The 26393-nt window shown below is 35.1% G+C and overlaps 1 protein-coding gene across 9 annotated transcripts in view; it reads right to left on the bottom strand.

The window, feature by feature from the left end:
• Window positions 1–26393, bottom strand: part of Doa (CDC like kinase darkener of apricot) — a 390113-nt gene that overhangs the window by 107126 nt on the left and 256594 nt on the right. For all 9 annotated transcript variants that reach the window (XM_090393402.1, XM_090393403.1, XM_090393404.1 and 6 more), the window contains one exon: window positions 14723–14817. In XM_090393402.1, the coding sequence (XP_090249528.1) occupies window positions 14723–14817 (95 nt within the window). The remainder of the gene's footprint in view (window positions 1–14722; window positions 14818–26393) is intronic.

Genomic DNA, 26393 nt, shown 5'->3' with positions numbered 1-26393 from the left:
GGCCTTCATGAAAACAGGAATCTTATCTTAAACTTGTAGAACTGTTTTTGAATGTTCATAATGTTTAAAACCATACAATAATTTATTAAAACACTTAAGGAATTGAACAACGTAGTTAAGGATATAAGTTAAATTAAACTTTAATAAATATTTTCCAATATTTCGGCAATGTCACGTTGCCATCTTCTAAAGGAACTTACAAAAAAAGTTACGTGCACGTAGGCACTACAACACAGAAACTGGGAATGAAGAGATGAAGCTATTGTTCTCCTAACAGTCCTGATGGTGCCCTCTAGCGGGCTAAGATGGCAACGTGACGTTGCCGAAATATCGGAAAATATTTATTAAAGTTTAATTTAATTTATATCCTTAACTACGTTGTTCAATTCTTTAAGTGTTTTAATAATGCATAACCAACGTATAAGCCTGTCTACGAGAATCATACAATAATTTAAATAAATTATTTAATAATAAGCTTTACTTTTTGAAATGATTTTTTTTAGTCAGCTACCCATTACTTTGCAAAAGAAATTAACAGAAGAAAAGCAGAAGGTGATAACAAGCGCCAGTTTAATGAACTGTGGGAAAATTAGTTCTTATTTATTGCGGGTCCTTCAGGAAAACCGTTGTGCATTGTTTGTGAAAGCACTCTCTCAGATAATAGAAGACATGATCTTAACAAACATCAAGAAAACATCAAGCTGAATTAGAGGAAAAACTGAAGTTAGTTCCTGGGTCTGAGTTGCGGAAAGAATATGTGGTTAAGAAAAAGTAAAAAATAAAAAAGAGAAAATATATTTGTGAAACGAAGTTGTGAAAGTGTGGCAATGCTGGAGGCGTCTTATGAAATTGCCTTTGTGTTGGCTAAAAAACACAAGCCTTTCTCTGATGGAGAGGAAGTTGTTAAGCCCTGTCAAAAATTTTGCAAAATGTCTTGGTGATAAGAATGTTGAAACAAAAGTAAACCAAACTGCTCTGTCCAAGCAAACAATTACAAGACGCATCAAAGAACTTTCCCATGATGTTACTGAGCAATTAAAAAACCATGTTCATGCTTGTTCTTTCTTTTCTTTAGCCTTGGACGAATCCGCTGACATACGTGATGTAGCCCAATTAAGCATTTTTATAAGAGGAATTGATGGTAATTTTAACATCTTTGAAGAACTTATCAGTCTTGAGTCACTTCATGGAAAAACCAGAGGGTCAGACATATTTGACAAAGTAAAGTCATGTCTAGAAAATCAACAACTAGATTCTAGTAAGCTCATCAGTGTTTGCACTGATGGAGCACCGTCAGTGGTAAGTAGAGTTTCTGGGACTGTAACTTTACTTGAAAGGTTTTTAGGTCATTCTCTACTAAAGTATCACTGTATTATACATGAAGAATCTCTCCACGGAAAAACTCTAAATTTGAAGCATGTTATGATACCAGTTGTAAAGTGTGTGAATAAAATTAGAGCAAGAGGGTTAAACAGAAGAGAATTCTGAGAAAATTGTGAACTTCTGGATATGGAATATGGTGATCTCATCCTTCATTGTGAGGGTGCGCTGGCTTTCTAAAGGACAAGTTCTCAGTAGATTTTGGAAGCTGAAAGAAAGTGTTCATAATTTTCTGGAAGAGAAGGATGAGCTGCATGAGGAAAAAGTCCTGTTGTGTGATGAGAAATGGCTATTTGATTTAGCATTTTTAGTTGATGTTACCAGCCACCTCAATTATCTAAATTTGAAACTGCAGGGCAAGAACAAATTGCTTCCTAGCTTAGTAAATGACATCAGTGCGCATTCAAAATGAAATTAAAACTGTTCATCTCCAAGTTAGAAAACGGGAATTTAAGTCAATTTCCACATTTAGAAGAACATAGTGAATCTGTTGAAGATAATGGCAACTTTACATAATATACTGAGAAACTCAGATTATTAAAGAGTCCTTTAACATCGTTTTAGCGATTTTGCCGAAGAAGAAGACTGTATGCTTGCATTTATAAATCTCTTTTCACTTACTGAACAAAAAATCTTGACGATGCCTAGTTACATACAAATGGAACTTACTGATCTCAAAACCAATTCTTTATTGAAAATGAAATTTAATAAACTTCCATCACCCCCAGATGCTTCTGATATAATTAATTTCTGGTGATCGTTGCCCTGTGAACATTTTCCGAAACTGAGAAAATCTGCTCAGAGTTATATCTGTCGTTTTGGAACTACATACAGATGCGAACAAGCATTTTCATCAATGAAAATTATTAAGAACAAACTACGGTCATGACTGACTGATTCAAATTTGAAAAACTGTTTGATGCTTTCTATAACTGATTTAACTCTAAACATTACAAGCTTAGCAAAAGCAAAGCAATTTCAAAAGTCTCAATAAAATAATTAATGTTTATCTTGTCTTTATATGAAATCCTTTTATTTAAAACTGCTAAAAGTGTCTATATTACCATATATATAATAAATCATTTTATGCATAACTGTTAAATATATCCATATTACCATATTTTAAAAGGGCTGAAAAGTGGTAAAAGTTTGTATGGAGTATCTTAACTAAAAAATGAAAAAAATGATGCATGAACTATAAAAGGTTGGCCACCCCTGCTTTAGAGCATTCTCCACTTCCAATGGAAGGATCATTAAAGTGTCATGTCTTGAGTTAGTGTGGGGCATTGTTATTAGGTAGTTACTGCTTCCATTCTTAAAGGTTTCTTGGTAGTGTTCCATTCACATTGCCTTTATCGCATTTGGGTTTCCTGTTTCCTCGCCCTGATGGTTGATCATTGTTAGCAGTAGTGGTGAAAAGTTTTTTGTAATTTCTTTAATTGTGTTATGTAATGGTTTTGACTTATGGTGTTTATAAGTCTCATTGCATTTTTCTGCTTTTTTGTTTAGCCAGTTTTCTTTAGCCTGTCTGCAGAGTTTATTAATTTCATTTTTGAGTTGTATTTCTTCTTGTTTTCTTCTGAGGTATGTCTGTTTAATTTTGTTTTTCGTTTTCTTTTTTCTTCACATTTTTCTAATATTTCAGATGTTATCTATTTATTATTGGGTCTCTTATAAATGCCCAAAGTTTCCCTTGCCAGGTTAATTAATATTTCTTTTCCTGTTTTCCAAAGGTTTTCGGTTTCATCTATTTGAGTCCTATTTATTTCTTCAATTTTACTAATGTAGTCTAATCTTAATTGGTTATTTTTTAACTTTTACATGTGGAGTTTATCAATTCTATCTATTTCTTTTATAGTTCACTTTGAATTTTATCCACAACATTGCAGTTCATGGTCTGTATCCAGATCTAGGCTTTTGAGCGTTCTTACATTTTTGATTGAGGTATTCCATTTACTTCTAATTAGGATATAATCTATACAATTTCGCATTTCTCTATCTGGTGGGGTCCAGGTGTATTTAAAACTAGGTCTATGGTAAAACATTGTGTTTCAGATGACAAGATTGTTTTCTTTGCAGAAATTGAGCATAGTTTCCCCCCTTTCATTTTCAGTTCCAATTCTAAATTTCTCCATTACATCTTTCTCTGAAAGTTCTGATCTTAGCATTGAAATCTCCGATTATGAGTAAGATGTCTCTGGAGTTTGTATTATCTATTTCATTTTGGAGATCGTTGTAGAATAGTTCGATGTCTTCTTCATTGTGACTTGCGTCTGGTGAGTAAATCTGGATAACCTTTATGTGTAGTCCTTTTTCTTTGGCTTTTAGTCTAATTCCTATTATTCTGGATGAGATAGGCTTAATATCTGTTACACTTGCGGTAAGATTTTATTTCATTAGGATTGCAACTCTTATATGTACATTGTCTCTTCTTCCTGAATAGAATAATTTGCCCTCTGCTATGTTTAAGCATCCTTCTCCTATCCAGTGAGTTTCTGAGATTCCTATGATATTCCACTTTATACTTTTCAGATTCTCTCAACCTTCTTCAATTACCTTGCACAAGAGAGAAACTTACATCCTGCTCAGAAAGAGCAGTTGATTGCACAGGATAAGATTCTGGAGGAACATCTAACCATATTTATTGTATATAATTTATGTATAGTTTCTTTTTCCTTCATATTTTATTTATTATTCCTATATTTATCCACAACATAATTTACATACTAAATTTAAGTGGTTCTCGTGTGTAATGTATCCAAATTTGTTGTAAATAATATTGTACCAATTACTTATTACTCTACCACTTGTGTTTCAATACGAAATAAATAAATAAATAATCATCAAATTCCTGACATATATCTTCAAGGGGTGAATATGTCAGGAATTTGACGTTACATGACATATGACAGTACCACATGACTTCATGTGGTACTGTCATTTGATATTATGACAGTACCACATGAAAAACTTACATCATTACTAACTTCTATCAACAATTTTCCTCCAAATCAATCTGTTATCTGACAAGACTTCAACATTATCAGATCTTATATTTCTGTCTTCTAATGCACCTTTTACGGTATCAATCCACCTATATCTTGGTCTTCCTCTGGGTCTTTTTCCTGCCAGCCAGGCAGAGAAAACTAGTTTTGCTAATCTTTCGTTTCTCATTCTGTTTAAGTGACCATACCACATGAGATTAGCTCTGCCAACACATTCCTGGATGCTAACAATATTAAGTTCTTTCATAATATCCTCGTTTTTAATATGACTGCCCCCGATGACATCTGTTCACGCTCCTAATCTTTCTCAGGACTGGCATATCTGTGGTCTCTAGTCATTGCTGAAGTGCTTTATTTCTAACCCAGCTCTCGGATCCATAAGTTAAAATTGGTTTGAACAAGTCTTATATAAAGCTAATTTAGCATTTTGACTAATTTCTCTCTTATTCCATATAAATTTATTCAGTTGACTTCCAACCATACCAGTTTTGTTGATTCTGTTGTCTATTTTCATATTTAATTTACCATCTTCATTAAAAACTGTGAATAAATAGCTGAAATGTTTACTTGTTCCACAGGTTCTCTATTCACAATGCAGTTGATATTTTCAATGCTTCTGCCTATTTTCATTGTCTTTGTCTTGTTATTGCTGACTTCCATACCATATCTATTACAACAGTTATTCAATTTAGTCAGGGAATCTTGCAGACTTGTAGCAGATTTATTTAGAAGTATACATCATCTGCATAAAGCAAAGAGCTGACACTAACATTGCCAATTTTGATATCAGGTTTAATACCACATTCCTTCATAATGTGATCCATATAGATAATGAATAACAGAGGGGGATAATGTACATCCTTGTCTGACACCAGATTTAACATTAAACCACCTTCCTGTACTATCATCAATTCTAACTAGTGACTTACAACTCAAATAGAGACTAAGTATTGATTGATATAATGCCCCATTGACACCATATAACTGTAACATTTTGGATCAAGTGATGTGAAGTCATTAGCTTCTATATACGATTTGCTCCAGTCCTGAAAATACTTCAGGTGTAAACTTTGTTTGCTGACACTTGAATAAAGGATTAAACTAAGTATATAATTTCTTCGTATCTTTAATTTAAAAATGAAGAAAGAGCAAAAGTAATGATTTTTATTGACAAATCAATTAACAAAATATCACACATTACAAATAATGGAGAGTGAGAATTCTAGAATTAAGATTACAAATAAGATGTGGCTTCCTGACTGTTATTGTCTATGCCTCAGAATTTACAAAAAATAAAAGATTAAATAAACACAAATGAGTTTCTATTAATAATGGGAGATTTTAGGGCTAGAGTAGGGAACAAGGAGTAGCTATAGTATTCAACACTAAATACAAGGGTAATCCTCTTGAAAGGCAAGCAATATCAAGTAGAGTGATGTTGCAAATATCAGAATGGGGAACTCGACAAAGAGACTTATTTGTGCCTATAGTCTCACAGAAGGTTCTACTAAAGTAGAAGTGGAGGAATTTTTTGAGGATTCAGAGAAAGCAACTGACACAATGAAAAAAGAAAAGTCAGTCTTTGTTTGGGATTTAAATAGCAGAGCTGGAAATGATTGTCAGACATACAAAAATATTTGGTAAAATTCGGAGAAAAGAGCAAAGCTAATAATAATGGCAAATACCTGTTCAATTTCTGCTTAGGATACAGACTAATTATTACTAACACAATGTTCCAACATAAAAACGTGCATAAATTCACATGGAGAGAAGAAGCAAGAAAAAAAGAAAAATCCCAGCTACTTCTTTCTTGAGACATTGGCGTTAGCAAAGATTCAGCTATATTGGTTGCCAGCCATCTACAGCCTAGTTTGGTGGTGGGGGCTGAACCTTAGGGCTTCCAAACTAGTCCTAAGTCTCCCTTCTCTCATTTGTACCTGACCAAGCTTCCCATTGGAGTTAGCACCCAATCTTCTGCTTGGTTGCTCAGGTTCCAGGGTTCACCATGTGGAGGTCAGGCTAGGTGATCCTAATTGAGAGGATCATATATTGTGCATCCATTCCCTCTGAAACTCACAACTACAAATAAACTTATGCAAAAGGACTCTAATCCATGAAAGTAAACCCTTGCTACCTTGGTGTCACATGAGATCGTTGCCTCACACACTGACAACATTTGGAAAAAATTAAGCTAAAGATATATGCCAGGAACAACATCATAAACAAACTCAAACACACAACCTATGATTGTTAAAGATACCAAGCTATTTTAAACCTGGTTTTACTCCATTTCCCAAGCAAGCAAACAGACAAGCAAGTCAAGTTTGCACCTGCAAGTGTTGCAAGTCTAGCTGACCCTGCTCATAGTGCAAGACCAAGGCAACTCATGGTAAAAGTAGAATTAGCTCTGATCACTAATCTTAATATTTGCCCTTAATGCAAAGCACATCTCCTGGAGGAGATGTATGATGCTTTGTATTAAAGGCAAGGGGGCCTTTAATACAACACTACCCTGTTGCCTTGGTCTTGCACTACGAGCAGGGTCAGCTAGACTTGCAACACTTGCAGTGCAAACTTGACTTGTTTGTCTGTTTGCTTACTTGGGAAATGGAATAAAACCAGGTTTAAAATAGCTTGGTATCTTTAACATTTATTATACCCAAGGTAAATTACTTTCTACATTTATATCTCCTCCTGAGATTTTTATTTAATAAGTTAAAACACCTTATGGTAACTTGTTCTGGTAAAATACTTATAAGCTCTGTATTACTAAAATCTTGGTATTTCTAGCCTGGCTCCCACTGATGAGACCTCAATAAAGGTCGAAACCGGTCTGAGTAGTGGCCCCTTGCCTTTAATACAAAGCATCATATATCTCCTCCAGGAGATGTGCTTTGCATTAAGGGTAAATATTAAGATTAGTGATCAGAGCTAATTCTACTTTTACCATGAGTTGCATTGGTCTTGCACTACAGGCAAGGTCAGCTAGACTTGCAGCACTTGCAGGCGCAAACTTGATTTGTTTGTTTGTTTGCTTACTTGGGAAATGGAGTAAAACCAGGTTTAAAATAGCTTGGTATCTTTAACATTTATCATACCCAAGGTAAAATACTTTCTACAAACTATGATTGTAATGTTTCGACATTTAGAGCAGCAGCCCTGGCTGGCTCTGGTCTTACCAGTAGTAGAGTACTGTTTGCCAGTTTGGAGCCAATGATTCTTGTGGACACACAACTCAATATAACAATGAGAACCATCTCCAGTACCTTAAGATCTACTCGTCTCCTATGGTTTCCTGCTTATTGTGTCCACTTACGTCTGTGGGGAATTTCACAGTCACCCTTTTGCATATGCAGCGCTGTGCAGACTTGATAAATAAATAAATCAATCTAATGAGCAGAAATAACTTCTTAAACTTTTATAATTTTAATAATAAATTAAAGATGCCAAGAAATTGATTTTTCCCAGCCACTAGAGGGCTACATGATGTGTATTGTTTGTGGAGAGCTCCTGAACAGATAAGTATCATTTTGAGAAATAATTGGTGAATTTGCATAGTATTTGCATAGTATTGTTTACTTTTCGTATATTAGCGTGTCTGGGTGATTTTTGGGTGTTTTCTGAGTATTTTAAATAGTAAATTGATAGATACGATTATCTGTGCAAATGGTCCCCATAAACAGGAATACAACAAAGATGGCATCCAGGTCGCCATCTTTGTCTAAAAATTTTAATTTAAAGGATTTGATTCAGTGTACCGTTTGTGAAATGTATGCATTGAGGAGAGTGGCTGGAGTCTGGTTAAACAACAATAGTGGAGTGAATGTATGCAGAAAGTGTAAAGAATATGAGGATTTAAAGAGTGTTTCAGGTTGTGAGAGTGATATCATTGTTGAAAGTGAGAAGCTAGAAAATAGTGATATGCGAGGTATAAATAGTGATATTTGTGAGGTAGTACCAGATAGCTGTGAGAATGAAGGTAAACATACAGAATGAATGAATGAATGAACGATCGGAGAATAAAAATGACGAGACTGATGCAATGAGTGAGATCGCTCGGTTACACGGAGCGATACACAGGGAAAATTGGCAGCTAGAGCATTGGCAAAAATGTTTACCGAGTGTACCAACTAATAAACGACAAAAGTATGATAGAAAAAATATGAGTATGATAGTGAGTGTAAACAAAATGAAAGAGCGAGTTTCCTTAGTAAGAGGTGTGTTAGTTGAGAGTTTAACAAAATCGTACCAACCTGGTGCGAATGCTAAGGATGTAAGCGAGTCAATTAGAATACAAAAGCAGCGGGTGAAAGAACTGATAATGGTAGCAGGTACAAATGATTTGAAAGGAGACAAAATGGCTATGAGTGAGGATGTGAAGGAATTGCTTGAGGTAGCAAAAGAGAAGAGCGAGAGAGTTAGGATGGTGAGTCTGTTTCCATGGTATGACAGTGAAGAGTATAGAATGAGGGCCATAATTGCAAATGACTTTATGCTCCAATTATGCAGGACGAGTGGTGCGGAATTTGTGGATGTGTGGAGTGAGTTCGATGTTCGAAAGGATTTATATAAGATGGATGGTTTACATTTGAATGGTTTTGGTGCACAGAGAGTTGAAAAAGTGTTGTCGAATGTAGTGGAAGTAGATGTGCAGAATCAGGGAAACTAGAGTTATTAAGGGGGGGGGGGGAGTAGATATGCAGACTTTAGGGAGACAGTGGAGTGTATGAATGTGTGTAATATGCCCAAGCGAGTACGAAAAACTATGAATCAGAATGGGATAGTTAGTATAAGGCATCAAAATAGGGATGGGACAAATGGGCAATTCATGCATACTAATACCAGAAGTATTAGGAACAAGAAGGAAGAATTTTTGGCCTTGGTTGGCACTTCCAGGCCACAGGTTATTGACATTAGTGAAACATGGCTGACAGAAGATGACATAGCTAGTGGGATTGAATGTGATGGGTATAGTGTGTTCAGGAGCGACAGGGAGATTAAAATGGTGGGAGGAGTGTTATTGTTGATGACAGCTGATGAGCTACAGCCAAGAAGAATAGAAGTAGAATTGCAGGATAGAGAAAAGAGCACATTTGAGGCTATTTGGTGTGAGACTGAAACTAGCAGAACAAACTATACGATTGGGTGCTGCTATAGACCAGGTGATGGAATAGATGGTGGGGATAGTATGCATAAGCAAATAGAAGAAATGAGTGAAAGGAGGGTAATTATTATGGGTGATTTCAACTATGGTAACATGATTGGAAGGAGGAGAGGACACACAGGAGGAAGGAATTGGATTTTATGCGATTATTAAGGAATAACTATCTGCGACAACATGTAATGGAAAATACTAGGGGTCATAGAGTGCTTGACCTAGTAATTGCATCTGAGAATTTGGCTGTAACGAATATGACCACGTTGCCACCAATTGGTGAGAGTTATCATAGGGTCTTGACTTGGGAGGTGGCTAAAGGTGTGGAATTTACAATTAAGACAGGGTACATGTGGAATTATCACGCTGGTAAGTATGACAAGTTTAGGAGTTTGATTGGTTCGGTGCCATGGAATGTAAAACTGCAAGGGCTAGATGTTGATAGTGCATGGGAGGCAGTTAGGAAGTCTTTGCATGAGGCAATGGCTGACTTTATACCTAGTCCGAATAATAAATCAAGTAGGGGTTAAATGGATGAATAACACGCAAACAAAAACAAAAAAAAAAAAAAAAAAAACTATGGAGGGAATTTAAGAAGAAAGGTGACCAGCAGGCACATGAATGGTATAAAGCACAGGCCAGAAGGGTAACGAGTGTGGTAAGAAAAACAAAAACGGATTATGAAAGAACATTAGTCATGCAGGCTAAAGAGAATCCCAAACAGTTTTTTCGATATCTTGCAAGTAAAAGAAAAAATGTATATGGCAGAATGATTTTAAAGAATGCCGATGGTAGGGAGGTAACTGAATCAGTTGATATAGTTGAATTACTGAGCGAGCGCTTTGCAAGAATATATCATCCAGGTGGTGACATTGCAGGAATGAATGAACCAATAGCTTATACGGAAATTGTGGTGAATGAAGTGGAGGTGAGTAGTCTATTGCATAACCTCAATGTCAATACATCTGTGGGATTGGATGGTATACCAGCTCGTGTTGTACGAGAAGCAGCTAAAGAATTGTCAGTACCCTTGACCCATTTTGTTTAATTTGAGTCTCGGATCTGGGTTAGTCCCGAGGGGAGTGGAAAGAGGGGACAATAGTTCCACTGCATAAAGGTGGTTCCAAGACTGCTGTTGTAAATTACCGACCGATTATCATATCATGAATCATTGTCAAGGTCTTGGAGAAATTAGTCAAGAGAAAAATATAGGATTGGATAGATGAAAATGGGATACTGTATGGGGGACAACATGTAAGCTGCATGTTGTCCCCCATATCCATCCCCATATGCTGCAGTAAATTGCAGCATATGGGGACGGATATAAGGTTGGCGAGATGGATAGGAGGGTGGTTGATGAAGAGATATCAGAGAGTGGTTTATTCAGGAGTAGAGTCCAAAAGACGGCTTGTGACTAGTGGTGTGCCGCAGGGTTCTGTTCTTGGACCACTACTTTTCAATTTGTTCATTAACGATATAGGAAAGGATCTGAGAGGAAGTGTTCATTTGTTTGCTGATGATGCAAAGTTGGGTAGAGCAATAGTGAGTGCACAAGATGTCAAAATATTGCAAGATGATTTTGATAGTTTGGAGGACTGGGCTAAGGAAAATGGATGTCAATTTAATGTGGCAAAGTGTAAGGTTATGCATTTTGGGATGAAAAGATTAGCAGCAGTATATCACAGGGTTTCTTCTTGACGGAGAGGAGGTGGAGAGGATCCAGAGACGAGCGACCAAGATGACAGCAGGTCTATGGAATGAACCTTATGAGAACGGTTGAAAATCTGTGGGTTGCAAAAATTGGTTGATAGGTGGAAAAGGGGTGATATGATTGAGACATTCAAATTACTGAATGGTTTCTATAAGATTAATTCAGAAGATATTTTTGAGAATAGGGCAGGTGATGGGAGGACTAGGGGCCATACATGGAAGCTGGGCAAGAATGTGGTGAGCAAGGGTGTTAGAGCTAGGTTTTTTTACTTGAGAGTGCTGAATGAGTGGAATAAGCTGCCAGAGTCTGTTGTGGGTGCTATGACTGTGAATGAGTTCAAGGCATATGATAGATACTGTGTGAATGTCGAATAGTTGTTCTTGACATGATGTTAGGGCCTCCCTCGATCAGTCTGTCGACTCCTTGGAATTGCCTGAAATTATAATAATAACAAATTACATCCTTTATCCAAGCGTAAACAAACATTGTTTGCATGTTGACCAAAGATCAGCTCCCATTCTCTCTCAGTGCCTAGAGTATATAAAGTACCTTGTTCCTGCAAGTTAGCATACTTTGGACAGACAGGTAGATAAGATACCACCAAAACTTACATCTGCAATCATGACTATGGTCAATCTGGTCTTGCGGACCATGTATTGGATCCCACTTGACAGGATCTTCTGGAAGAACACCACTGCTCCATCATAGTAAATTCAAAAAAGAAAGCCTGTTTTGAGAACCTGTAGTGGCACTCTTAAATCAATCGAATTTAAAAAATACGAGTGCAAAAAAACTTCCCAAAATTTGGGAAACATTAATTGTCAGAAATCTCAATTTACTTTTTAGGTCACCTGCAAATGACCATAGAGGGCACACATGCCTAGATAGGATTTTAGAGTGTTAGCCATGTGTTTCATTGAGTATTGTGTTGCCTTTGTGTATGTGTGTTACAAGTAAAATTTATTTAAAATTTAGTTTTTAATTCTTGCTTAGTGTTGTCTAAACTCCATTTAACCATCAACATGATGTCCTCCCATCACTTAAGCATTAAAACAATATCTCCATTAAAACTCCAAGATGATGTCCTCACAGCACTTATTCCTAATACATGGATACTCATCTACTTCTACAACATTTCGAATTTGATATTTGTTCAAAGAGAATGCTGAAGTGCTACTACATTGCCCTCAACCATAATGACAACCTAAACCATAATGACTGTCATTCTTTACCTACAATTTGGGACAGTCTTATTAGGTTTTTCCCCTTTTTTTTTTCCTCTTAAATTGCAATTCACTAGATAATATTGTACACAAAAGATACATACTGCATGCCAGTGTTGTTATTCTTTGACCTATGATCACTGAAGATGATTTATTATATTCAGATTGAATACCTGATTTAATAAATTGTGCCTAGTATGTCACAAGTAACATTAAAAACTCCAGTAATGCTTCATTAATATATATTTGGCTGACTGCCTCAGCAATGAATGCTCTACAAGCTATGGAAATATATTTTGGTCAATTTAATCAATTTTCCAGCTAGAACATCCACGAAGGAGAATACTGTTCCCATGGCAATATATTGGAGAGTGCAGGTGAAGTGATTCTGTACTCCATTTTGCCAATCATTCTAATCAGTTTTGAATAAAGAAGCATGGCATCTCTACTGACTGCTTGCCTGATACATCGATGATGTGGTACAATGATATATATATATACACGAGGGTGGTCTGAAAAGTTCTCGGCCTAACAATGAAAAAACAAATTTATAATTTCAAAATTAATTTCATTTTTCAACATAATCTCCCTTAAGACTAATACATTTATTCCAGCGATGCTCCAGGGCCATTATCCCCATCCCTGTAGTGTTTCTCAGAAAGATCTGCAAAATACCCTCTATAGCTGCAATCACCTCTTGATTCGAAGAAAAATGCTGACTAGCAAGGTAGAGTTTTAGTTTTGGGAAGAGATAGAAGTCAGAGAAAGCCAAATCTAGGAATAAGGTGGATGTTCCAACAATTCATAGTGCATATCCCTTAATTTTCCCATTGCCAAAACACTTTTGTGGGCAGGTGCATTGTGCTGATGAAAGATGATTTTTTCCTTCTGTAAACCAAGTCTTTTCTCATGAATTTTTTCATCTAGTCTGGTTAAAAGATTGGAATAATATTCCTCAGTTATTGTTTGACCCTTTTCAAGATAATTAATAAACAAAATGTATTTAGCATCCCAAAACACCGATGCCATGACCTTTCCTGCTGATGGAACTCTTTGGCGCTGAACAACCCAGCTTCTGTCCACTGTTTTGACTGCTGTTTGGATTCTGGTATGTAATGGTGAATCCAAGTCTCATCCACATTAATAAATCGACGCACAAAATCAGTTTTATCCTTGTTAAAATGCTACAAGCACTGCTCATTGAGTTTCATGTGAGTGTGTGTTTTTGATCTGCTGTAAACAAGTGTGGCACCCATCTTGCGCAAAGCTTTTTCATATGCAATTCTTCATGCAAAATATATCCTACACGTTCTTTTGAAATGCCTATAGTCTCAGCAATTTCATGCACTTTGACTTGCCAGTCAAATGTTGGCTGTCCTATATGTTTGGCCAGAATAGGATAGTTTACAACTTTATGGAACCTGGTAGACACCACACAAGTGTAGGGACTGTGGGTGGTCTTTGGAGAAGCAAATAAGGGGACCCCAATTTTTATATAGTCAGTAAGTGGTTATAAGGTTGTATCTTTTTAGAATTTTTATTAGTTTTTCAGATGAGCCTCAGATATATGGGATAGTAATATATTTCATGTAGTCTTCACATCCCCCTGTCTCCTCCCAGAAATCAACACTAAATCTTTTACCATCTCATATATCTGAGGAACATCTGACAAAATGACAAAAATTGTAAAAAGATACAACCTTCAGCTCTACAGTAAATTGTTTAATACTTATAAAGATTTTCTTGAGGTTCTTGGCTAACCTCTTTTCTAACTACACTGGACAATAAGTGATTAATAATCACTCTGATCTTCTAGTTTTTCCATATAAGAAAGTTGCTAATGAAGTAAACTGGAATCCAATATTTTTTATATACATGATGAATTTAAACTTAATATGTAAAATACCACTAATACTCTCATCATCAAAAACAATCCAAACCTTAATTATTAACTTGTACCTAGCAGTGTTCTCAGTTTGAGAGTTAAATTCTCTCCAAAAAAAAAAGAAGATTGAAAAAATGGAACTTATCTATAATAATGGTATACATTTGAATGTTTATAGTAGTTTGTAGTACAACAGTATTAGTTCTGTGGATGGGCCATGACAAATGTTCTGGATTTATATATTACAAAAGTATGATATTTGCAATTTTTCACATTATGAATGTGATTATAAGAAAAAATTAAACTGTACATTAAATATGTACATTTATACAGAAATAAAAAAATAAAACAGAAATTACTCACTTTTTTATTGCTATATATCAAATCGTAATCTGAGCTCAAAAAAAGGATATTTTCTGGCTTTAAATCTGTGTGCGTTAATTGATTATCATGCAAAACTGGAAGGAAAAATAAAAATAGCATAATTCAATAAGAATAATTAATAAGAATGTTATTCTTATTAATTATTCTTAACTGCAGATTATTCAATCCCTTATATGAGAGCATGCTGAAAGATAATGCCTCCACTTGTTTTATTTTTAATGAAATAAATATGTGATGTGAACTAAACTTTAATGCAATGACAATTGAAAGCTATTTTTAGAATAAATGCGTTGATAATCAATTCAGTTTGACATTAAGCTGTGAGTATTGGTGATGCAAATCTAAAGCACTTTGTCAGGTATGAGTAATACAGTGGATTCAGAATTTACAACATACTGGACTATCATGATCACAGGGCTCTGGAAAAAAAAAAAAAAAGAGAGAGAGAAGAGAAGAAACATGGATTTTGAGTCCATCCTGCTGTGAACACTTCTTCATCCAGTACATGTATGGATATGTACAGGATCAAGTAAAAGTCAGTATGCCTATATGTAAAAGTCAGTATGCCTATATCTGACTTTTATCTCTCTTCCCAAACTGAAGATATATTTGAGAAAACACTGCTTAATATCTGAAGATGAAGTCAAGACAGTAGTGAAGATGTCATCCCATCAACAAGACAGTTTATCATAAGAGTTAAGAAACTATCCAACTTTCTGGAGTGTGTAGACTGCAGAACAAAGAGTTCTGTTTGTTTTAAAGAAATATCTAGATGGTGTGATAAAAAATGTATAGTGACCACCAGATAACAAAGGAGTTTTGTGTTAAATGCAATAATGTTAAGTGTAGATAATACAAAAGAATTTGCCAGATCACTTAATTTATTTGAAAGTTGTAATTTGCTTTATACTGAAATAATAGTTCATAAATTATGATCATGTGTGTGCTGATTGCAATCTACACAAGCTGACTGACAAACAAAAGAGGTGAAAATGTGTATATCAGGGTCCAAAACAACAGAGGTATTGCTATCCACGAATTAGTGAATCAGTTGAGGATCTTATCTAGATCATGGCAAAGCATTTTGACAGAAGATGTGAATACACAACTATACTCATTCTGAATTGTCTATATAGAAATTTCTTACCAGAAATGGCTAGCTGTGTTCCACATTCTCCTTACTCAGTAGATCTGGTTCCATGAAAATTCATCGAAAAAACAGTTAATCGAAAGACAATTCATCAAACAACAAATCATTGAAAATGCAATTCATCGAAAAAACAATTCAACGAAAATTTTAACTAAATTTTCATTAAATTGATCCAGCCAAAGCGGAATTGCTAATATCATTTAGAAACTTTTTTATGAAAATGTTATGATAAAAGTGATCCATTTAGAACAAAAACTGAACCGTGCAGACAGCTTCTTCTACCGACAACTTCTGCTAATTCAGAGAGTTATTGTACTACATAATTTGGACAAGTTATTTCTTTGTTGTCCCAAATACAGCTGAACTGAAAACTGGAACGGTTCGACATTTTCTTGTAAAAGTTTCAAATAGCGAATCTGTTCAGATTCGCTATTTGAAACTTTTATTCATTCCATAATAATTGCTGTATTGAAGTCGCATATTACTAGTAACAATAATAATAATGGAGCCTGCATAGGCTGGGCTTTTCCTCCTGGAAACAGACATGAAACAGTTATCGGACAAGAAAGACAATAAGAAAGCATATTGTTCTATAATTATTCCCTATTAAAGTAGCATTGCTTTCTCACTCTGCATGGTAGAGTATTTGTTCTAAATGAATCACTTTCATCATAACATTTTCGAAAAGTTAAAATTTTTGGTGAATTATTTTTTCTATGAATTGCATTTTCATCGAATTGTCATTCGATTAATTGCCTTTTCGATAAACTCTCTGGATACCGCAACTATACTCATTCTGAATTGTCTATACAGAAATTTCTTACCAGAAATGGTCTAGCTTTGTTCCACACTTTCCTTACTCAGTAGATCTGGCATTATGCAACTCTTTTTTCTTTTTCTGGAAACTCAAGCTGCTACTGAATTTCATGTAATCTTGGTTAAAAATAAATCATTGGAGACTAAACTTGCTCAGATCAAAGCATAACACTTACGCAAATACCTTCAACAGCAATGTGAACAATGGGATCTCATATCAACTTACAAAATAACCATTTGTAAGTTTCAAACAACAGAGTATTCAATAGCAGGAAAATAACATTCACATTTCATCCTCCTCTTAACATGTTGACAACTGGCATGTCAAGGTCAAGTAATTTGATTTTATATAAATTTAACTAATGCTACATTAGGTGGGCAATCCCATCTATGCTGTCTCTGTGTATTTTATGACAGCTGATCTGTTTGCAGGATGGAAAACATTTTCGCATCTGTATGAGAATGGTTTGTTCACCTTTAGCTGAAATTCCTTATATAGATTTTATGAAAGGAATAAATAGTAGATAACTTACATGAATTGACAAATGATTTGTGATATAAATTAACTGTTTTTTATATCATCATTCATCATTATCAGCCATTGTCAATCCAATGCTCGATGAAGGCCTTTCCAAGATTACTCCAAAACTGTCCATTCATGGCTCTCCTTTCCCATGTCACTCCTGCAAATCTGATGATATCATCAATCCACCATGATTTAGGTTGGCGTCGTGGTTGTTTTTCCTCTCGTGGAATCCAATCCAGTACTTCTTTTGTCCATCGTTGATCTTGTTGTTGTTGTCAAGTGCATTGAAGAGCTTCTAGATATGACTGTGGATCTGTAGAACTTCTTTGGCAATCTGTTGAACTTTGATGGAGTAGAGTTTTTCTGTAGAGCAGCAGCAGTTGTTGGACAAAAATAAATATGGACAGGTGTTAGTTCCTGGACAGTTTTTGCATGTTTCATAGCTCTTACTACAGTCTGGCTGATTTTTCATGCCTTTAAAATGTTCTATCCTTAGTCTGGTATGATTGTGGTTATTTCTCTATTTTCATTCTTCTTCTTAATAGTTTATTTTACCAATCTTATTTTGGCGACAGAGTTAGCATCAATTAGTGATAGCGAGTGTAATTTTTAAGATAAGTATCTTGCTTCTTTGGCTAGTCTGTCTGCTCCTTCATTGCCTTCTATATTTACATGGGCTGGTATCCATTGCAGTGAGCAATTCTTATTTTTAAATTTAAGGTTGTTAGTAGTTCATGAATTTCCTGGGTGAGTTTTGTTTTTCCATTTTTAATGCCTCAAGTGCAGATTTTGAGTCGCTGTAGATGGTTATTCATTTTGTAATGTTTATTACTGGATTTGAGAGATGGAATTTGAGAGCTGTTTGTATGGCTGTTAATTCACAAGTGAAGTTTGAAGCTATTTTGCCAGTTGTGGTTTTGATTTGCATTCCCTCGCCTTCAGGTGGAGTTAGCAAAATCTCTGAACCTCCTTGGTTAAATGCTTCACCAGATGATTCATCAGTGTAGGCAATGACATGGTTTGGATTATTTAAGTGATGTATATGTCAAGTCCTTTTATTTTCTTGCAGTGAATCCTTTTTTGAACAAGGTTCGAGGAGATTTAAGTTTATCATTGCATTTTTTGGTAGAATAGTGAAAAATCAATCTGTTTTCTAATTTCTTCATCATATTGTAACATAGATGATCTCTTTAGTCTAGATTTTCTTGTCCAGGCATCGAAAGTCCTGAGTGACCTGTGATCCTGTTGGTGGCTCCTGATTCTGTTAGTGAATTTAACTGTGGAGAGTTTTCTTCCGTCTTCTAGTATGTGAAGCCCACACTCTTGTTGAGCTTTTAAATTATTTGTGGATGAGACTGCACCTATGATAATTTTTGCTACTGTTGATTGTACCCTGTCAAGTTTTTCTTTTGAGCTAGTAAAAGCTGGAGCCCAGATTGATGAGGCATATTCCACAGTGGGTCATATGAGTGCCGTATATGTAGTTTCGAGTGTCTTCGGTTTTGCATCCCACTTTGTTCCACAAAGCCTTCTGATGATATTAAGCTTTTTAAGAGTTTAATTAGATATATTAGTAATATGAGTTGTAAATCTCAGTTCAGTGTCTAGGATTAGGTCTAAGTATTTTGGAGACTGTTTTTTCTATTTTGGTATTATATGAGTCATATAATACCAAATCTCAGTTCAGTGTCTAGGATTAGGTCTAAGTATTTTGGAGACAGTTTTTTCTATTTTGGTATTATATACTTTGATTTGGGGTTGTAATTGTGTCTATTTTTTCTATCGGTGGAGAAGATGCTCAGTTTTATTTTCTGGGTTTATCTGTAGTTTAAGTTCCTTTGCCCATCTTTCTAAGCATTTTATTGAATTATTTAGGACTTTTTCAGATTGTTGAAGATTACTGCTCGTGTACCAGATTGCTATATCATCTGCATAGCATGCTATTATTTTTGTGTAATTTATTATGTGGGGACGAATATTGTTCATATATATGAGAAATAGGAGTGGGCTTAAAACAGAACCTTGTGGGACTCCAGCCCAAGTTCAATGCATGTTTGAATAAATTCCATTAACTTCTCCTTTTATTCTTCTTCCTTTCATGAAATCTGAAATCCAAATTAATGCAGTCTCCCTTATTCCAGTATTGTATACAAGTTTTATTAACTTTTGTCTTCAAACACGATCGTAAGCAATTGTGAGATCCAAGAATATTGCTGTGAGATCCAAGAATATTGCTGTGAGATCCAAGAATATTGCTGTGAGATCCAAGAATATTGCTGTTCCACTGATATCTGCAGTTTGGTAGAAGTTTATCTTGTTATTTTCTAAGAGCCAATTCATAAGTCTGGTATGTATTATTCTTTCATTTAGTTTACAGAGAGTGCTAGTCAAAGCTATTGGTCTCTGTAACTTTTACAGTCACTAGGGTTTTTGTTAGGTTTTAGTAAGGGTATAATGACTGATGTTTTCCAGATTTTTGGTAATTTACCTGCATTCCAAGAGGTGTTAAATATCTTCAGAAGCCAGTTTTTGGCTATTTTCCTCCCATGTTTTTAATCATATGTCCAAACATAAAATCAATTCTGGGTGATTAGTCAGGGTCAATTTGATTAATTGCTGTTTCTAATTCTGTCATTATGAGGTCCTGAGTAAAGATGTCTTCAGAGGGATAGGTTCTGGATTGTATTAGCAGCTGTTTTGCAATTTTCCTGCACTTTTTGTCTCTAAAGTTCTAATGCAGCTTGCTTGCATTAGAAGTTTAGAGTTTGGATAGTAAATTTGCAATCTGTTTGTTTGTTGCTGCTGTATTGGTTCCTGAAGAGACTGTGTTTGAAAAGCGATCAGTATCCGGAAGTGTTGGTTTGTTTAATAATCTGATGATGTTCCAGTTTTGTGAGTCTTTTCTTGGATTTAGTCCATCGCAGAATTCTTCCCACTTGATCTTGTCTTCGAGCAAAATACCTAGCCCATTACCATTTCAAATGCTTCACTCTTCCTATAATATCAGAGATTTTGGTTTGGTTTCTTATCCACATATTCCTTTTTGTGATCCTGTCTTGTGATACCAAGCATACTTCTATCCATACTAAATTGTGATGTTCCTAAATTTTGAATTTCCTTTGCATTTAGTGTCCATGTTTCACAGCCATATGTCAAAATAGGAAGAATACATTTGTTATAAACTTTTTCTCTTCAGGCATAATGGTAGTTGGCTTTTGAATATCGAATGTAATTTTCCAAATGTCTTCCACCCAAGCACCATACATCTTTTAATTTTGTCAATGATATTTTGTTCCATTGATATCTGTTGTACATGTTTGAAAATATATGTAATGATCTACCCAAGCACCATACATCTTTTAATTTCGTCAATGATATTTTGTTCCATTGATATCTGTTGTACATGTTTGAAAATATATGTAATGATCTACCCGTTTAATATCCTCATTATTGATTTTTATTATTTCTGGTTGGACATAGCTATTGAACATAACTTGGGTCTTCTTTAGGTTTATCTTTAGTCCAGCTGTTTTGCTAGCAATTTGGAGTTCATAATTCATGCACAGTTGAAGTAAAGATAACTATGTCATCTGCAAAGCATAAATGGCTTAAATATCTCCCATTTGTATTCAGAATTTGCCTTACCCTTCCCAATCGAGAAGTTTCAAAATTACTTCTGGGCAGGCTGTAAATAATTTTGGAGATATTGTGTCACCCTTGGAAGTTTTTCCACTTGGTTATACTATAAATTAAAAATACCAAGAAATTATATACTTGGATTAAACCAAGTATATAATTTGCATCTGAAGTATTTTCAGGACTGGGGCAATTCATATAGCTAATGACTTCACATCACTCGCCTTAGTATCCGATAATGCAAAGCACATATCCTTGCAGACATGTATAATGCTATGCATTATGGGAAGGATCACTACTCAGACCAGTTTCACATTTTTTTGAGGTCTCATTAGTGGGAGCCAGACTCAAAGGTGATACAACATTGAAGTAATGCAGAATTCATATTTTCATATAACAGCAGCCAAAAGGTGTCATAACTTATTATTAAAATACTCTGGATTAGAGAGTATTTTAATATGAAGTTTTTGGAAGTTTTTCCACTTGGTTATACAATAAATTAAAGATACCAAGAAATTATATATTTAGTTTAATCTTTTATCCAAGTGTAACCAAACAAAGTTTGCAGCTGAAGTATTTTCAGGACTGGGGCAACCCATACATAGAAGAAGCTAATGACTTCACATCACTTGCCTTAGTATCCCATAATGCAAAGCAGATATCCTTTGCAGACATGTATATTGCTATGCATTATGGGAAGGGTCAGCTCCCACTGATGAGTCCTCAATAAAGGTCGAAACCGGTCTGGGTAGTGACCCGTCCCATAATGCAAAGCACATATCCTTGTAGACGTGTATAATGCTATGCATTATGGGACGGGTCACTACCCAGACCGGTTTCGACCTTTATTGAGGACTCATCAGTGGGAGCTGACCCTTCCCATAATGCATAGCAATATACATGTCTACAAGGATATGTGCTTTGCATTATGGGATACTAAGACAAGTGATGTAAAGTCATTAGCTTCTATATATGAGTTGCCCCAATCCTGAAAATACTTCAGGTGCAAACTTTGTTTGCTTACACTTAGATAAAGGATTAAACTAAGTATATAATTTCTTGGTATCTTTAATTTAATTGTGTCACCGTCTTATACCCCTCTGTATTTCCACAGTAGAGATGTTTCCACTGAAATGAATTGCTGCTGTATACTGATTTGATAGTCCTGATGTATGGCTCCTCCACGTGTTGGTTTTGTAATGCTGTAAGTATTCCACAAGTTTTTACTGAATCAAAGGCTTTCTCATAATCAATAAAACCAAGACATAATGGTAACTGATATTCATTACACCATTCAATAATCTGCTGTAAAACTTGATTATGGTCCATTGTACTAAAGCCACTTTGAAAGCCTACCTAATATTTTGGTTGCGCTAAGCCGAGAGTCGTACAAAAGCCTATGAGCTAAGACTTTTGTAAACATTTTGTAAACCACTGATGGGTCAGCAGTTTGTCAAGTCTTCTACCTCACCTTTTTTTATGTATCAGAATTAGGGTAGCCTTCTTCCATGTTCTTGGTACATCTGTTTATCTCAACCTGGTTGGCCGAGTGTTTAGAGTATACACTCTTCACCCAAAAGGCTGAGGTTTGAATCCTGCCGTGGGCATGGATGTTTGTCTGTGGAAATACTAGTGGTGGTGGTGATGGGTGGTGGTGTAGTTGTGGTTAGTTGTAGTTGGTGGATTGGAGTGGTGAAGACGGAAAGTTGTAGAGTAAGCGGAGATGTCATGTAATAATAATAATCAAATAAAAATGTAATAATCAAATAAAAATAAAAAAAAAATAATTAAATAAAAATGTAATAATAATAATAAAAATCCCTCCCTGGAGATGTCATGTAATAATAATAATATGTGTATGTGCGGGTGTATTATAAGGATTCTTGTGTTCTAACTTCCAATTAATTGAGCATGAAGGCTCTTGAAAATTCCATTATAAATAAATAAAAAATAAAATTAAAAAATTAACTAACCACAGTAAACAAAGGATCCATCCAAAAAATGTCAAAATTTAAATAATTATGGCAATTCATGTGTAGGAAGTCAAGCAGGATATAGACCAAACAAATTAGTATGGTTTTACATCATAATGACAATAGATGTTACATTGTGAGAGTGAAAGGAGTGAGTGAGAGCATTTAAGGAGCCAACAGACAATTGAAACTTTTAACTCTAATAAGGATATCAAGTTATATGATGCATTGTAGGATTTGATTAACCACTGTACTGGCATGGACATGTATACATTCATAATTACCTAGATGTGAGGTGTCCATTAAAGTTAATATAACCATTGGATATTATAGAATAAATGATATGGATATGAAACATATTATTGATATATTTGATTCATGTTGACAGTGCAGTGGTTAAATACTATGTTCTCAGAGACTCACACTATACATTACCATATCTGATAAATTGGCAATCATCCATGCCAGATGATAAATGATGACTGCAATTTGTGTTTCATGCAACTACGAGTGGACTGAAAAGTTTTCGGTTAACAATGAAAAAACAAATTTATAATTTCAAAATTAATTTCATTTTTCAATATAATCTCCCTTAAGACTAATACATGTATTCCAGCGATACTCCAGCACTATTATTCCATCCCTGTAGTGGGTCTCAGAATACCCCTCTGCAAAATACCCCTCTACAGCTGCATTCATCTCTTGATTCGAAGAAAAAAGCTGACCATCAAGGAAGAGTTTTAGTTTTGGTAAGAGACAGAAGTTAGAAGAAGCCAAATCTGGGGAATAGGATGGATGTTCCAACAATTCACAGTGTAGATCCCTTAATTTTCCCATTGCCAAAACACTTTTGTGGGCAGGTGCATTTGTCCTGATGAAAGATGATTTTTTCTTCTGCAAACCGGGTCTTTTCTCACAAATTTTTTCATCTAGTCTGGTTAAAAGAACAGAATAATAAACCTTGGTTATTGTTTTACCCTCTTCAAGATAATTAATAAACAAAATGCCTTTAAGCATCCCAAAACACCGATGCCATGACCTTTCCTGCTGATGGAAAGATTCAGCGTCAAAGAAGACGGGCTTTGTCTTCTTTGGCGCTGAACACCCGACTTTTGTCCACTGTTTTGACTGCTGTTTGGATTCTGGTGTGTAATGGTGAATCCAAGTCTCATCCACAGTAATAAATCAATGCACAAAATCAGTTTTATTCTTGTTAAAAAGCTCCAAGCACTGTTCAGAGATTTTCGTGCGAGTGCGTTTTTGATCTGCTGCGAGCAAGCACACCACCCATCTTGCGGAAAGCTTTTTCATATGCAGCCCATGTCTTAATTGTCAAAAATGAAGGAGAAGAGTGCCCATAACCCTTTATGTACTTCAAATTAATTTCTTTTGCCGTGAAACCTTCTTTTACAAATAATTTTATAACTGCATGATACTCATCCTTTCTTTTAGTGTTACACGGTGATCAGCATTCATTTTTGAAATTATGGATTCTACAATCGTGTTAAAATAACTCTTTTTATTATCTGATTGAGATTGAAAAAACATAACACACTGCCGTTTCTATATACACTTGTCACACGTCTCCCCTCGGGCAATCTTTCCTTCACTGTTTACCGGAAACCGACACATACCGGCCAATATACACACATAAACTCCTACCACCACCCAACGCAAAAACTAGGTGTCATCAATACCCTAAAAAAGCAGGGCTCTGAATATCTGCTCCAGTGAACAGGCACTGAAAGACGAATTTAAAGCAATCAGCAATACTTTTCAAAAAAATGGATACATCCAAAACACTATTAACAAAATTCTTTACAAGACCTCAATAAAAAACAAAGACAAACCAGGCTACAATAAAACTATAACCATTCCCTACATTAAAGGGACATCAGACAAAATAAACAGAGTACTACAAAAATACAACCTCAAAGCCACCTGCAAAATTAAAAAGCTTACTCAACTCATCCAAAGACCCACTCCCTACGCTGGCCCACCCTGGAGTATACCGTATTTACTGCACCTGCAAGATACCATACATAGGAGAAACAGGAAGCACAATTCCGATCAGACAAAAAGAACATAAACGACACATCAAATATAATAATTATGATGAAGCTGGCCTTTCTGATCATGCCCTGAACACCTTACATAGAATTGACTGGAAAAGCACTAGTTGTCTACATCACACCAAAATATGGTATGAACGCAAATTTAAGGAAGCCTGTGAGATCATTATCAACCGCCCCAATCTAAACAATGATGGTCTAAAAATCCCATACATATGGAAGGCATATATTCGTCCCACGAATCCTTCCTCTCTAAGAACAACTATAAACAGGACTATAGAAAATCCAGGATCCTAAATCTAAAATAACTTTAATGCTAAAAAATAGGACATCACTGTTAAAGGAAAAAATCTGTAAGAAAGAATGTTTATTCGTGTTGTAATTTATAAATAATTTTTTTAAATCAAAAATAACAATTGTAATAATAGAAATAGGACATCACTGTTACTGGAAGGAAAACTATCTGTAAGCAAGAAAATGTTCATTCATGTAATCATAAATTAAATCTAGCTTGACGTATTTTTTTTTTTTTTTCACTTGAGGTCATGCTAGTGAGTAGCATGTGATCTAATCATTGTTTCTCTAGCTTAAGGTTTGAAATGTAACGCAGCTTGTCTTGTGTATTTATGTATGCTCCAGATGATGATCTTGATATGAAGATCGAAACGTCGGGATAATAAAAAGAGTTATTTTAACACAGTTGCAGAATCCATAATTTCAAAAGTGAATGCATGATAGAATGACTTACAATTTCACATGGATATGACAGATGTACCAACTTAGAAAAAAAAAACCTTGCCAATAGTGTTGCCATCTATGGTCAAGGCCAAGAACTTTTCAGACCAACCTCATACTGTTACATAGGTTGTGTGTGCAAGCACGTGCACTTAAATAATTTTTTAGCTCTAATTTTCTTCATTATAGTGAAATATACACAAACCTACATCGCATGATAGAGTAGTTAAGTTTAAGTGATTTAATATGTGTGGTCTTGTTTTTACAACATAGAAAATTTCTGATTGCATCTTGCACTTTCATTACTAGAATAAGAGAGCATTCAGAAGACAGTAATTTCTGAATGCCCTCAATTCACAATTTAATAATATTTCATTATTATTTATTATTATTATTATTTGACACCTCCAGGGAGTACAAAGACTCATCGAAGGAGAGTGTGCCAACAGCATCGCACAATTGGTCCCCTTCCAACTACTAACCGCGCTCAAACTTACTTAATTGAACCATTAGTAGCAGTGGCTCTACCAATCGACCAACCTTTGGAATGTTTATATTATTATTAATAGAAATGCTTAACCAAGCAGAAACTAACTTTCTGAACAGTGACTGTTACCACAGAGAAATCATTAATCATGAACTTATATGTTTAAATTTTGCATTAACTAAAATTTCTTAATCTGTTGATGATAATATTAAATTCCTAATATGTACTACCCTAAAGGAGAGAGATGTATAGGAA

Source organism: Typopeltis vanoorti, chromosome 5, assembly GCF_054136105.1.
Source record: "Typopeltis vanoorti isolate ZY-2024b chromosome 5, IOZ_Tvanoo_1.0, whole genome shotgun sequence".
Classification (NCBI taxonomy): Eukaryota; Metazoa; Arthropoda; class Arachnida; order Uropygi; family Thelyphonidae; genus Typopeltis; species Typopeltis vanoorti.
Note: the sequence above shows the minus strand (reverse complement) of the source record. Positions and strands in the feature narration are given on the sequence as shown.